The sequence below is a fragment of the Embiotoca jacksoni genome, unplaced genomic scaffold, assembly GCF_022577435.1.
Source record: "Embiotoca jacksoni isolate LCO1_2020_lvr unplaced genomic scaffold, fEmbJac1.0.p SCAF_33, whole genome shotgun sequence".
In the NCBI taxonomy this organism is placed as follows: Eukaryota; Metazoa; Chordata; class Actinopteri; family Embiotocidae; genus Embiotoca; species Embiotoca jacksoni.
Genome location: NW_027185385.1, coordinates 2,531,158 through 2,544,968, shown reverse-complemented (window position 1 = coordinate 2,544,968; position 13,811 = coordinate 2,531,158). Strand labels below are relative to the sequence as shown.

The 13,811-nt window shown below is 40.9% G+C and overlaps 1 protein-coding gene across 2 annotated transcripts in view; it reads right to left on the bottom strand.

The window, feature by feature from the left end:
* The window catches only part of LOC138207648 (protein turtle homolog B-like), a 162,076-nt gene that overhangs the window by 35,032 nt on the left and 113,233 nt on the right, over positions 1-13,811 (bottom strand). For both annotated transcript variants that reach the window (XM_069165027.1, XM_069165028.1), the window contains exons 8-14: positions 12,204-12,346; positions 11,850-11,990; positions 11,640-11,756; positions 11,022-11,172; positions 8,113-8,236; positions 5,587-5,762; positions 2,201-2,427 (exon numbers count right to left, since the gene is read on the bottom strand). In XM_069165027.1, the coding sequence (XP_069021128.1) occupies positions 2,201-2,427; positions 5,587-5,762; positions 8,113-8,236; positions 11,022-11,172; positions 11,640-11,756; positions 11,850-11,990; positions 12,204-12,346 (1,079 nt within the window). The remainder of the gene's footprint in view (positions 1-2,200; positions 2,428-5,586; positions 5,763-8,112; positions 8,237-11,021; positions 11,173-11,639; positions 11,757-11,849; positions 11,991-12,203; positions 12,347-13,811) is intronic.

Sequence of the window (13,811 nt, the reverse complement as noted above, 5' to 3'; positions counted from 1 at the left end):
TGTGCGTGTGTGTGCGTGTGTGTGCGTGTGTGTGTGTGTGTGTGTGTGCGTGCGTGCGTGTGTGTGCGTGTGTGTGTGTGTGTGTGCGCTTGAGAGAGAAGGAGCTGGAGAGAAGAGTGTGTGGGGTGTTCGCTATGCAATGGGAGGAGAGATAAAAGCATTTGCGTGGAGCTGAAAGTGGTAGTTAGATTAAAGAAAGATGCTCAAACGTGTCATTGCAGGAGATCAGCCGACAGGAGCAGGAGTTGGAAGAGAAGCATTGTGCCACGGCTCATAAATCAGTAAGCATATATTGACTTTCTTTTGCTGTAGTGCAAATGGCTCTAGGAAATCTAGTGCACTCTTAAAACAAAAAAAATGCACACTTTATTCATAATTTATATGGATGTAGTGTATTACATTGTATTTAATTTCATGTTGCAGCTGCTGCTCCATGTTGGGCTGCTCAGTACCCGACACTCACAGACCTGCACAGATAAAAGCATGTGTGTGTCCTGCGTGCTGCATACAACATAAGATACAGTGAAGACAGGAATCAGCTTTTAATGGCACACGGAGAAAGTGAGCCTCGTCAGTGTGTGCACACCTGCATTGTTACTATGACAACTAAGGTGGCTGTGACAGCAAATTATCATACAGCATGTGATACTGTTAATTGTAATTTAGAGCATTAACAGGAACTGTGGCTGCAGCTCTGAAGATAACCTCAGCGGGGAACTCTGCTCAGAACATTTCAGGACCGGTGAGTTCATTAAAAACAGTCAAATAAAGATGAAATACACATATCGACATACACTTACTCTTTAGCAGCGGTTCTATTTGTGGTATGATGACATCAGAAGCTGCTTAGTGACCAACCAACTAAAACACAGGTCAAACCTGTCCAGTACTCCTTCAATGTACTGCAGCGCCGAAACACGGAAAACTTCCAACACATTGTTCCATCAGAGTCGTGCTGTGAATGTGTTGATCACATGAGAGGGATGAATCTCTTCTGTCTGCCTAGCTGTCACTTTCCTTTTTACACATTCAGTAACAAACAGTGAGAAACTGTTAAATCAATACAGACGGGAATGAGTGAACAGGAAAGGACTAAATTTCATCACATTCAATTACTCCAAATGATTTCTGAAGTTCTGGGCCAATAACGACTGGATGAGGTGAAATAATGGAACACCGGCTTTGTTCAAAATGTGGTTGAAGGTTTTTTTTAATAATCAGTTAACGTCTGTTGATGTTGAATCATGTCATATCTGAACAGATATTTCATATGTACTGTATTACAGTAGCTGATACATTTGCCAGTTAGGTAACCAAACAGCTAGCTTGGTCTGTTAGCAAATAACCCTGAAACAACATCCTCCAACAGCTGCTCCACGGGTCTGATCTCTGGATTCACTTTTGTTTGGACTCAAAGACGAACACAAGTTTAATACACTTTAGATTTTTATGCAACATGCAATACCATCAGGGAGGCATCGGATTGGTCCCGAATTCATTCTGCAGGAGGACAATGAGCCCAAACACCAAGACAGAGTCATTACCAACTGAGTTCAGTAACAGGAAGAAGAAACAGTCGTCCTACAGACGGTCTGACCCCCACAGAGCTCTGATCTCAACATCATGGAGGCAGACTGGGATTACAAGAAGGGACAGAAGACACCAAGTTCTCTAAGATGCTTCAAAAATGGTTTAATGAAGAGAACTGGTGCATTTTGCATTAAGTTAGTGAATAAATAAAAATTGTTCAAGGTTTCACTTTTGAGTGTTTTAGTGTGTGTAACTGAAGTTCATTTGGAAAGCTTTAGGAGTCTTGTGCTGCTTACTCAAACATGCTCCCTCTTGTTGGATGTGTGTTTCACAAATCAACGCAGGTGTTGAGTGCAGGGTTATTTTGAGCCGGAGTCAGAATGGACAAAAAGAAGAGTCAAAAAAGACTGAAAAGTACTGGAATTCTTTCAAGAACATTAGAATAAAAGTTGTAAAAAGTTTTCAGTTAAAAAAAAAATAACCCAAAAAAACATGACGCATCTGAGAGTGACAGTAATAATAGTAGTAATAGTTGGATTGTAACTGGCTAATCGAATCACTGCTACTCTGCAAACTAAACGTGGCTTTAACATTTCAAACACCTCTTTGTCCCAGAAAGTGGTGGATGTAAGTTTGGTGCAAAGTCTCCCGTCAGTGTCCCGTCTTTTACCTGGATGAGGTCTCGAGCCAGCAGCTCCGTCTCCCCAGCAGGAACGCTGTCGTCCAGGACCTCCCATCGTTCCCCCAGGCGAAACTCCATGACATAATGCTGGATAGGTGCTGTGTGATTGGCAGGTGGGATCCAGGTGAGCAGGACTCCCTGCTGCGTGCGATTGGCTGTGAGGCACCGTGGTGGGGTAAGCAGCACCAATGGTTCAGGGGTACTTATAGGAAATACTGAAAAAGCACATTAGGGTTGAGAATATGAGTAACTCAGTTATATATTCGGGTAGTTGGACCACCAGCATGACACCAGTGAATCAGCTGCCTTCACACTCTGACACTAACACACAACAATGTGATTAAGCTTTTATACCAAATGCATCACCAGCTACATATTCACACGTATCTTCATCTCTGATTCCTCGTGTCATCTGAGGCCATTTCATAAACGTCCCGTCTACATCAGTTCGTCTCTGCGATCTTCATGATCCCACCTTTATAACTTCTGAGGACTGAAGTCACTTTACATTCACACTTTGTTCTGTGAATTTTGTGTAATAAATGAATAGATTTTCATTAACGTAATATAAATTTATAGCTTTTGGTAATTTCAAAATCATTCAACAAAAACACAAACAAAAATCTAATTTTCTGTGTCAGACTATTTCAGAACTGACATCTTTTGACTTGAAATGATGAACTGAGTGAATGATGAGAGTTTCAACCAACTCATTCAATCAAGTTTCCTTTTGTGCATAACTTGTATTGTCTTGAATTTATTCAACATTAAAACTTTGTGTTTCTTGATTGTCTCTTTTCTTAAAATTGAAAACAATGTGAACCCTGATGAAGGTTAGTATTGATGTCTGTGAAACAGTCTCTGGAAAAAGCTTCACACGTTGCCTTCACACTCTGACACTAACTCTGGTCGCTCCGACAGCTAAAACTTCATTTTAAATGAAGAACTGAATATTTAAACTGCGAAAATAGAAAGAAAGGAAAGTAAGTGTAACAGGATCAGGCCGCATCGGTTATTAAAATGCAACCCAATGGCATTTTGAGAAAAAAAAAGACTGCCATGCTACTATAATTCACATAGATGTAGATTTGTTGTACTTCTTTTCGGTTGTATCAAATTTAGTTAGAGCTGCAGAAAATAATGCTTTTATTGACTTTACAATTTTGATTAGGGAGAAATAAAATGTAATGTTGGAGTTTTTTTCAGATCTCACCAGGAGCTGCTGATGGAGATAAGAATACATATTGACTTTTAGCTGAGGAGATTTAACTGACTGAATTTGGGTGGTTTTAAGGCAGACATCTGAAATAGAGCTTCATATGGATGGGGTTGAAAATGATTTAGTCTGTTACCTGCGCTCAAGTGCTAATTCCCATTAAAAACTAACTAATTGTCAACTGCATGGGGTTTCCAACTACAGTCTGCTCCTATTTTTCAAAGAGGACTAAGCAACGATGTACGTGGAATATGTGACTTCTTTGTTTGAAGACTTGTTAAAGCAGAGAAAAACAACAAGCAGCCGTTGGGCCGTTGTTTCTCCTCCTTGGCCGACATAGAAGGTGATGCAGCGTGGACAGTTATTGCAATTTTCAGCATGTCACTTATCTTTAAGTAATAATTTGTGACAGCTTCATTTACACTTAATAAAAGTCTATCTACTCACTACTGAATTAAATAATGCATAATGATTCAACTGAAGGCGAGTTTGAGCTTTTACAGGGTCGCTTTTACATTTCTGTTCTGATTATCACGAACAAAAAAACATCTTTAGAGTCTTCGGTTTATCTTCCAGAGTGATAGGGCCGAACAACCTTGGGCTTCATGATAATGGAGACTTACTAGAATTTTAAAAGACAATACTGTAAGTCTGCCGCCGCTTCATTTCAGTTTGTCTTTGGCCCAATCCGAATTGAAAATTGTGAGTAACAGCCATGAGTCAGTAAATACGGACACAATTTTCAAGCTCTAACAAATTTGATGCAACAAAAATAACCCTCGCAATAGACAGCCTGACCTCTGAATGTGCCACACTCAGCAACCTTGTAAAACGGTTGGGAAGTTGCATTGTGATACAAGATCTACATCACAAAAGAAATACTGGCTGTTGTTTGGTTAAAAGGTTTTTTTCTGTCCACATTTTGGTCAAGGATGGTTTTGTGGAAGTAGTTGAAGGTAGCTCTGCAGTTGTGCTGTTAAATGTCCAATAATAGGGGTGTAACAGTACACAACATTCATGGTTCAGTATGAACCTTGATTTGGATTCAGTTCATTTTTGGTGCACCAGTAAAAACAAAAGAAATCCATAAAATACAGTTGTGTCATCAAGTAGAAAATGAATCAGATAAAAATGTCCATTATGTCAACATATTATAGACTTAAGTCAAACATCATAGCCAACACTGCAATTTCAGCTCAAAGTAATGCTGCCTCCACAGACCAACAATCAACGGTCAGACGAAATGAGTTTGATGTTGGACATGCTGAACAAACGACGGCTCTCATCTCAGAGACGAAGCTAAAGACGTGCTTCCTTTCAGCTCGGTCCAAGGTCACGGTTCTAGAAGTTGATGAGCCCGAGTTCATGGTGCAAGTGAGTCTGTGTTTGTCTTCATGCATGTGTGTACATCCAAACTGTGTGGGCCTTTTTTGTACATATGATTGTATTTTATAGATAAATATCTACAAACTTTTAGGAAATAATGAGTAAAGTTTCCATAAAACAAACTGTAAAATATGGGACCCGTGAAATAAAGCACTCCAGTAACATAAATCTGCGCTAACTGAGCCATTAAGCCAAGTTTATCATCAGTTCACGGTTTAACTTGACCTTTCTCTCACCAGTAGAAACCAAAAGAGTCCTGGGAGATCAACTCTAGTGGTTTTAAAAGTAAACACCTGTAGGCAGGAAGGCGACATGAAAATCCAAAACAATATTAGCATGATCCACAAAGAGCTGGGGTGAAAGGGAATGGTTTGGTGTGTGAAACATCACGGGACCAGCGCTCACACAGAGGGTGTCCTTTTCCTTTTCCAGAGCTCAGGTGTGAAACGTTAACTTGTCAGACTTCATTTACAGCACAGATCTCTCAAAAATGACTGCGGTGCTCATCTTATTTGCAACATTAACTTTAAGCGAAGTGGACACTTTTCATGATCTGGACAAATTATCAAATTATTAAAATTAATGTTAGGAAGCAAGTTATAATTGAGAGAATTTAACAATATTTCTGAAACTAGAAGAAACACTTTGCTCGAAAAAGATGCTAAGTGAGTTGTGTTTTTTTTTTTTAACAGTAATTGTATTTGCCTGCCCGCCAAAGTCCTTTTATTCTCGGATCCCTTCGTCCCGGTCGAGCAGTTGTGGGTAAACTCACCTAGTGTGTTCACAGTGACAACCTCGCTGAAGGGGCCCGTGCCAAGCTTGTTTTGGGCCAGGACGCTAAACTGGTACGTTGTCTCTGGCTCCAAGCCGGGCACCACCATCCAGTCGTGGCCTCCAGGCACAGGTATGGAGAGCCAGTCATGTGGACCTAAACGCTCCCTCTTCAGCCTGCACAGGTGGCGGGACGAGAGGCGAACAGAGAAACAGGAAAGACTTTCAAAACATGACTCAGGAGGTGGAGTGACTTTACTTTATTCTTTCATTCAATCAGCTTCATGTTGTTGGTTTAAAACAAGTCTACATTTGAAGTTTCACAAAGTTTAGCACATTACAATAACAACTACATAAAAGTAACATCATTTCTTTCAGTTCCATTGTTTATCCAACATTACATCATTCTGAAATAGAAAATATTTGTCCCACATATTATTTTGCTCTTTCACACCATGACTTTCACTGGATGGTAATAAGGCCATGCTGCGCTCAGCTTTGCAGGTTGCCATTAGCCCATGCCAAACATTCAGCGTCGGCTGCACCTCATCACCAAATAAAGCAGACAACGGTACACATGCAACAACTCCAACATGACAGCACGAGAGGAATAAAATAATATCAAATAATATGACATAATCATTTGTTTCTTTATGTTGCAGGAAATTCAACATTTGTCGTGCAACACATCAACTACTGATTTAATTTCACCAACGTAGTCATAAAAACATGAACTGCACACGGTACAGTTGTTAAATATCAGTAAACTACTGAGGAATATGAAGTATCTGCTGACAGAGTCTGATCCACTTTTTCAATTCATTATGTTTTATTTCGAGGTCCCCATTCAACAAAGTAATGCTGATCCAATTTAATTTAGATGTCTTATGGCTGAATAGCTTTACATTAAGGAAACGCAGCATTTGTCACAGCTTGCCTTAAAATATCCAGCCAGATATTGAGAATTGTATGAGTACCCTGTAGTGTTGTATTTGGTTAAAGTGTGTCTGCTGTAGCAGGATTTATAAACCCACTCTTCATCCCCAGCAGCAACAAAATACTGAAGTTTAATGTCACTTTTAAATTCCAGCAGGACTGCAGACGCTGTCTGAGAAACGTGCACTGATGCTTTCTGTCTGTAACAATATCTTTAATAGAAGTTGCTATCTGCTTGGTTTTAGATTTGTGCTGATCTGTGGCTCCTTCACTGTTTTAATAAAGCATGATTAGTTCCAGGAAGCAGAGTCAGCCTTTTTATGATTGATTTGTGATGTTGATCCTGATCCTGTGGATTAATTCAGGACATCTCAATATACAACTATCAAATTATTTACCTCACAACAGCATTAACATTGGTATTTGAAAAATGAAGATCATGTTCCCTATAAATCCATAGTTGTATGTCGGGTAATGTAACCTCTCTGTGGTTGACAACAGTTGTACTGAACCTCTCATTTGTTTCCGGTGATTACACGACTGGACATTCAGACTTAATAACTGGAAACTTGCTTCAAAAGAAACATTCAAAACAGCATGTGCTTACCTAAACAGGGACTTCACACAGAAATGACTTTGTGTAGAAAAAGAAGAATGTTACAGTTCTTATTTCCTTGGATCTGTTTTCACGTGTTTGCATGTTACAGTAGGAGGTTTGAGGCTGAACTGTCCGTGGTGAAACTCTCCCTGCAGTCAAAAATGCAGTTCTCTTCAAGAATCAGTTCATCTGCCTCACAAAGACATCCTCTCATCACAGCACAGGTTTACTGAGTGTTGGTGACATACAAACACAACGATCACACACATACTGTTTCACTCATATCAAAGCTATATGTATTAAACATTATCTACTTCACACCTGAATAACTGGATTAGTTGCTACATCTTGTATTATGAGCAAGAAGCTGTGCTGATCGACTGAACACTTCTTCCACCATTGCAAGTTGGTAGCAATTTAAACGATCATACTTCTTCAGTGAGCATGACACAATGATATGAATGTTTACACTGCCCATGTGTGGTATGAATGTATGCTCATAATCCTGACTTTTCTGACATCTACTCGCTCCATAAGCTGCACACACTCCTCAACTGAAGTGCAGATGTTTCCTTTGCAGACATGGGTTGAAACAGTACTTCATACTTCTTGTAGAAGTTGAAATATTGGACACATATTTTTACGACACCAGCAGCATGTTGGATACGTAAAAAAGTAAAAATCTTCTAAATAAATCTGTATATTAAACATTTCAACCCCTTTTCAGTCAAGCGGTGGCGAAGCAGCAGCAGCAGCAGCCGGACGGAGAAGTTTTGGGTCATGTTCAGTTTAGTTGCAACATTTTGTTGTATTTGAACGTGTTCCAAGATTAGAGATGAAAACTCACTGACACTGGTTCTTCGTGTATTTTCCATCTTTACGTTTTCGCAACTGTTCTGAACACAACCCTGGAAAAGACATTTTCAGAGATAACAGAGGATGTATTGGAAGAAGAAAAAAAAGCAGGAAGCAAAGCATGCTGGGATGACTCACACATGGCCGTACCAGACTGAGAATGTCTGCTGGAAGCCCCCGTCGTAGCCCACCTCCCAGGACACGTTGGCCCAGGTGGAGGACGCTGCCACGTGGACGGTGGTGGGGGCGTGGGGGCTTGTGCCTGCAGAGAGGGAGAGCAGGTCTTGAAAGGGCTCATTAGTCACCGAGCGGCTCTGCTGTGGTACAACTCATTCATTTTACTGCTTAAATTCACTTTTTAAGCAATTTGTGACATAGCGTCCAAACTGCAAATAAGAATATTTCAGTTGGCGTGAATAATGTCGTCAACACCTCAAAATATGTTTTACCCGCAAAAGTAAATACTGCAAATATTATGGCTCAGAATATTTTTACCTGCCAAAATTCTTATTTTACATTGTTATGAAAAAAATAATATTTTACACTTCCATTGTTTAAACTCTGTACTTGAGCCAAAATAACAGAAAACCAATCTGGAGCCGGTTCAATACGGTCATTGTACTGCTCTGATTTGATTGGCTGACATCCAGACAGGAGTTAGAGTGGTCAGCCAGGACAAAGAGCGACGGCAGGCGGAGGAAAAACTAGGCCACCGCCTGCATTTAGAAAATCAACATTTCATAATACCGGAGCAAAATCAGTTTAGCCCAGGAGACAGTCAGTGGATTGTTTTTATGGATTGTTTGTGTGTGTGTGTGCGCGTGTGTGCGTGTGCGTGTGTGTGTGTGTGTGTGTGTGCGTGCGTGTGCGTGTGTGCGCGTGTGTGTGTGTGTGCGTACGTGTGTGCGTGTGTGTGTGTGTGTGTGTGTGTGTGTGTGCATGCGCGTGTGTGCGTGTGTGTGCGTGTGTGTGTGTGTGTGTCGGTTATTCCTGAATCAAATCACTAGACTTAATTAAATCATTAAACCTCTCCTCAACTTCACCTGCAGTGATGACCTTTGACCCCAGCAGTACAAATTAATGAATGCACTTTAGGTGTTCGTTTGAGACGATCGACATCACTCTTGTGTCCGTGCATTTACTATGGAGCAGGAGCTTAGCTTAGCTTAGCGTCTGGAATACATATTTTGTGTAAACTGTACACAATCAGAAGTATGAAAAGGAGAAGCTGTGGTTTAGTGAGTTAAATGCTGTGACTGTATTTCTGAACAATGGGAGCCAGAGAGAAGACATCAGGGTCAGCAGACATGATTACTTCCTTTAAGCACATTTTAAATGCAAAACTTTTACTTGTAATTGAGTCGTTTTACAGTATTTGTATCAACGAACGTGAGCAGCTACCGATTCACTGGCAAAACCTTTTTTACAACATGTTTTGCGTGGATGTTTCATGGATCTTCCTGCTAGTTTGGGGAGTTGAGGTTTGTCTATGAACAAGTGGGTAGTAGTTAGTAGTAGTAGTTCAGGGAGCCAACATCAAATATATCTCACAGCCTTCTACTGAGTGATGCTACTTGCAGTGCATCCGGAAAGTATTCACAGCGCTTCATTTTTTACACATTTTGTTATATTACAGCCTTATTCCAAAATGGATTAAATTCATTTTTTTCCTCAAAATTCTACACACAATACCCCATAATGACAATGTGAAAATAGTTTGTTTAAAATTTTTGCAAATCTATTAAAAATAAAGAACAAAAATATAACATGTACATAAGTATTCACAGCCTTTGCTCAATACTTTGTTGAAGCACCTTTGGCAGAAATTACAGCCTCAAGTCTTTTTGAGTATGATGCTATAAGCTTGGCACACCTATTCTCATGGTCTGACAGTCCTTCAGGTGTCTTTTGGTAAACTCCAGGTGGGCTGTCATGAGCCTTTTACTGAGGAGTGTCTTCTGTCTGGCCACTCTACCATACAGGCCTGCTTGGTGGAGTGCTGCAGAGATGGTTGTCCTTCTGGAAGGTTCTCCTCTCTTCACAGAGCAACGTTGGAGCTCTGTCAGAGTGACCATCGGGTTCTTGGTCACCTCCCTGACTGAGGCCCTTCTCCCCCGATCGCTCAGTTTGGCCGGGCGGCCGACTCCAGGAAGAGTCCTGGTGGTTCCAAACTTCTTCCATTTACAGATGATGGAGGCCACTGTGCTCATTGGGACCTTCAATGCTGCAGAAATGTTTCTGTACCCTTCCCCAGATCTGAGCCTCGATACAATCCTGTCTCGGAGGTCTACAGATAATTCTTTGGACTTCATGTCTTGGTTTGTGCTCTGACATGTCAACTGCGGGACCTTATAGAGACGGTGTGTGTCTTTCCAAATCATGTCCAATCAACTGAATTTACCAGGTGGACTCCAATCAAGTTGTAGAAACATCTCAAGGATGATCAGTGGAAACAGGATGCACCTGAGCTCAATTTTGAGTGTAATGGCAAAGTCTTTGAATACTTATGTACATGTGATTTTTTGTTTTGTTTTTTATTTTGAATAGATTTGCAAAAATTTCAAAAAAACTATTTTCACGTTGTCATTATGGGGTATTGTGTGTAGAATCTTGAGGAAAAAAATGAATTCAGTCCATTTTGGAATAAGGCTGTAATATAACAAAATGTGGAAAAAGTGAAGCGTTGTGAATACTTTCGGGATGCACTGTATAATTTGCTGTACAAGAAAAAGGACTTGTACTTCAGACTCCTGGGACACGAACACTTTACTCTTCGTCTCTGAGCACAACATCATGTTTGTAGCCATCAAGTGAATAATTAAGACTCTGTTACACTGTTTAAAATGGATTAACTTCAAATATTAAGAAGTCAACCAGGGGCGGTGTTTTTTTAATCAATTTAGTCGCCAGCAAGAAATAAGAAGCTGCCAGTTCTGTATTTGTTAAATAAAGACAATCTGTATGTGTAAGTGTGTCAAACGTGTGTGTGTGTGTGTGTGTGTGTGTGTGTGTGTGTGTGTTTGTGTGTTCATGTCCGTGACAGCTACCTATGACTTGGACGTGCGTGCTGGCAGTGATGCTCGTGGCAACGTTGGTGGCGACACACTCCCACTCCCCGTGGTCCTCCTTGGTGAGGGACTTCAGCTGTAAGCTGCCCCGGGGCAGAACATTGTGCTTGCTTTTACTGGGCTTCCCTACCTTCAGTCCACCCGGCCGACAGAGAGACGGAGTCAGCCGACGACATAGAAGCAGAGAGGTGCATCAGACAAAGTTCAATACCTTTACCAGCAACTACAAAAATCTTAAATTTTACATATGCTACAATACAAATTATATTGAAAATTAATATAAAGTGTATTCAATAAGTGACAGAAATAATAGCTGATCATGCACTAGTCAGGGATCAGGATTAAACACACCTCGTAATTAAGCAAACAATTGAGAGCATCTAATATGTTCTTGTGATTGCATATTTTATAGGCATCATTAAAATGTGATTAAAAATGCTAAAATGACATACAGCAGATTAGGCAATTAAAATCTGAGCACCCACTACAGACACAGGTTTCACAAATGAAGCTCCCTCGATGGAAAACACTGAATGTGATAAAACACAGCGTGAAGGACTGACTGACGAGCAGCAGGTGTACGTGAGGCTGTCTCACCTTCCTCCATGTGATGTTGGGGAAGGGGTCCCCCTCAGCCTCACAGGGGATGACCAGCTCTCTCCCGGCCTCCTGCCTGTACTCCCCGGCAGGAACCACTGAGAATTTGGGAGGGTCCTGTCCGGGGTGAAACAGCCACAACAGATAAAACCAATGAGCTGCACAGATGTTGCACCTCCTGATGGATGCGTGCATATTGAATGTGCGTACCTTTAGCACCAGGGGAGCGGGAGGGGACCATCCCATGGAACCCAGGGCATTGTAAGGCATGCAGGTATAGGTGCCAAGAGAGTCCTCTGTCACCTCTGCCACACGGATGCTCCCGTCGTCCATTTGGCTCCAACCGGGGTACTGTGGATGGAGGGGTCACGGTCAGTGAACGAGGAGGAGCTATGTTTGCTTATACCAAAAATGCTAAAGCGAAAATTTGAAAGTCCTGGAGCTGTACTTTTTGATGGGAGATAAAGGAACAAGGTGAAAAATGGAATGACATGAAGCTTGTGTTTCCGGTCTGAGACGGAGTGAAGTGAGTGGAACCACAGCTGCAGCACCGCACCAGCTCACCTTATCTATCCGCAGAGGGAGGCCGTCTTTCTTCCACTTCACCAGCGTTACGGGGGGGTTGGCATCCACGGGACAGCGGATGAAGCCGGGCAGACCGATGGCCACGTAGATGACAGGTGGCATGTTGACCACTCGGGCAGGATCTGGTGAAGAAACACAGAGAAGGAGACGGGGGATGAAACATCGTTTTGCAGCGCGGGTAATCCAGGCTGCTGAATAGCTGTTTGGAGAATCTTGGGAAATCACAGTTTATGGGAAGTGGGCTCATCATAAAGTGATAAATGAATGTATTTATGTGGAGCACAGAGCTGGTCTCAGAGCAGCGGTTGTGTATTTGCAGAGTGAATTCTGTTCAAAGCTGAACTCCTCTGCATATCAGTTTTATTCCTCATCTTAAATTAAAAATGCACTTCCACAAAACTAGAAATTGTTTTATTTTTCATTGGTTTAAGATCAAATGTCATTACAACCTGCTCTCATATCAATAAGATGGTTTCCTGCAAATGCTGTAGAAACAAAGAAATCAGCATGTTGTCGTGCTCTCAGTGATGCTAACATGCTAATATTTAGCAGATTATGTTAACAATGTTAACTGTCTTATCTTAGCAAGTTAATATTCAAGCATAATCAGCACAAAACCGAGAGTCTGATGTCATTTGTTTTGCTCAAATACTTAACTGTTGAACAAAATCAAGTTTGGACTTATTAATATCTGCACCAAACAAACCAAAAGTCAGTGTTTTCATAACAAAGGCTCTCTTTATATGATTCATTGACAGCAATAATCTCTGCCTGTATGTTCATGTTTGAATCACTTTAAACTGCAGACACATTTATTTAGGTTAGGTTAGGTTAGGTTAGGTTAGGTAGTTACTTTATTAATCCCCGAGGGGACATTTTTTTCGCTACAGCAGCATACAGAAGCAATAAGATAATAATAGAATAATAGAAAAGCAATAAAATAGCAGTAAAAAATATAAAATATAAAATGCACAGTATATACAGTACAGTATATATCTATATATATGATATACAAACAACCAAGAAACACAGTCAACAGTGTTATTGTTATGTGATGGATTTTGCCAGAGGTGAGTTATTGTACAGTCTTATTGCGGTCGGCAGGAATGATCTCCTGTATCAGGAATGATCTCCTGTATCAGGAATGATCTCCTATATCAGGAATGATCTCCTGTATCAGGAATGATCTCCTGTATCTGGAATGATCTCCTGTATCTGGAATGATCTCCTGTATCAGGAATGATCTCCTGTATCTGGAATGATCTCCTGTATCTGGAATGATCTCCTGTATCTGGAATGATCTCCTGTTTCTGGAATGATCTCCTGTATCAGGAATGATCTCCTGTATCTGGAATGATCTCCTGTATCTGGAATGATCTCCTGTATCTGGAATGATCTTCTGTATCTGGAATGATCTCCTGTATCTGGAATGATCTCCTGTATCTGGAATGATCTCCTGTATCAGGAATGATCTCCTGTATCTGGAATGATCTCCTGTATCTGGAATGATCTCCTGTATCAGGAATGATCTCCTGTATCTGGAATGATCTCCTGTATCTGGAATGATCTCCTGTATCTGGAATGATC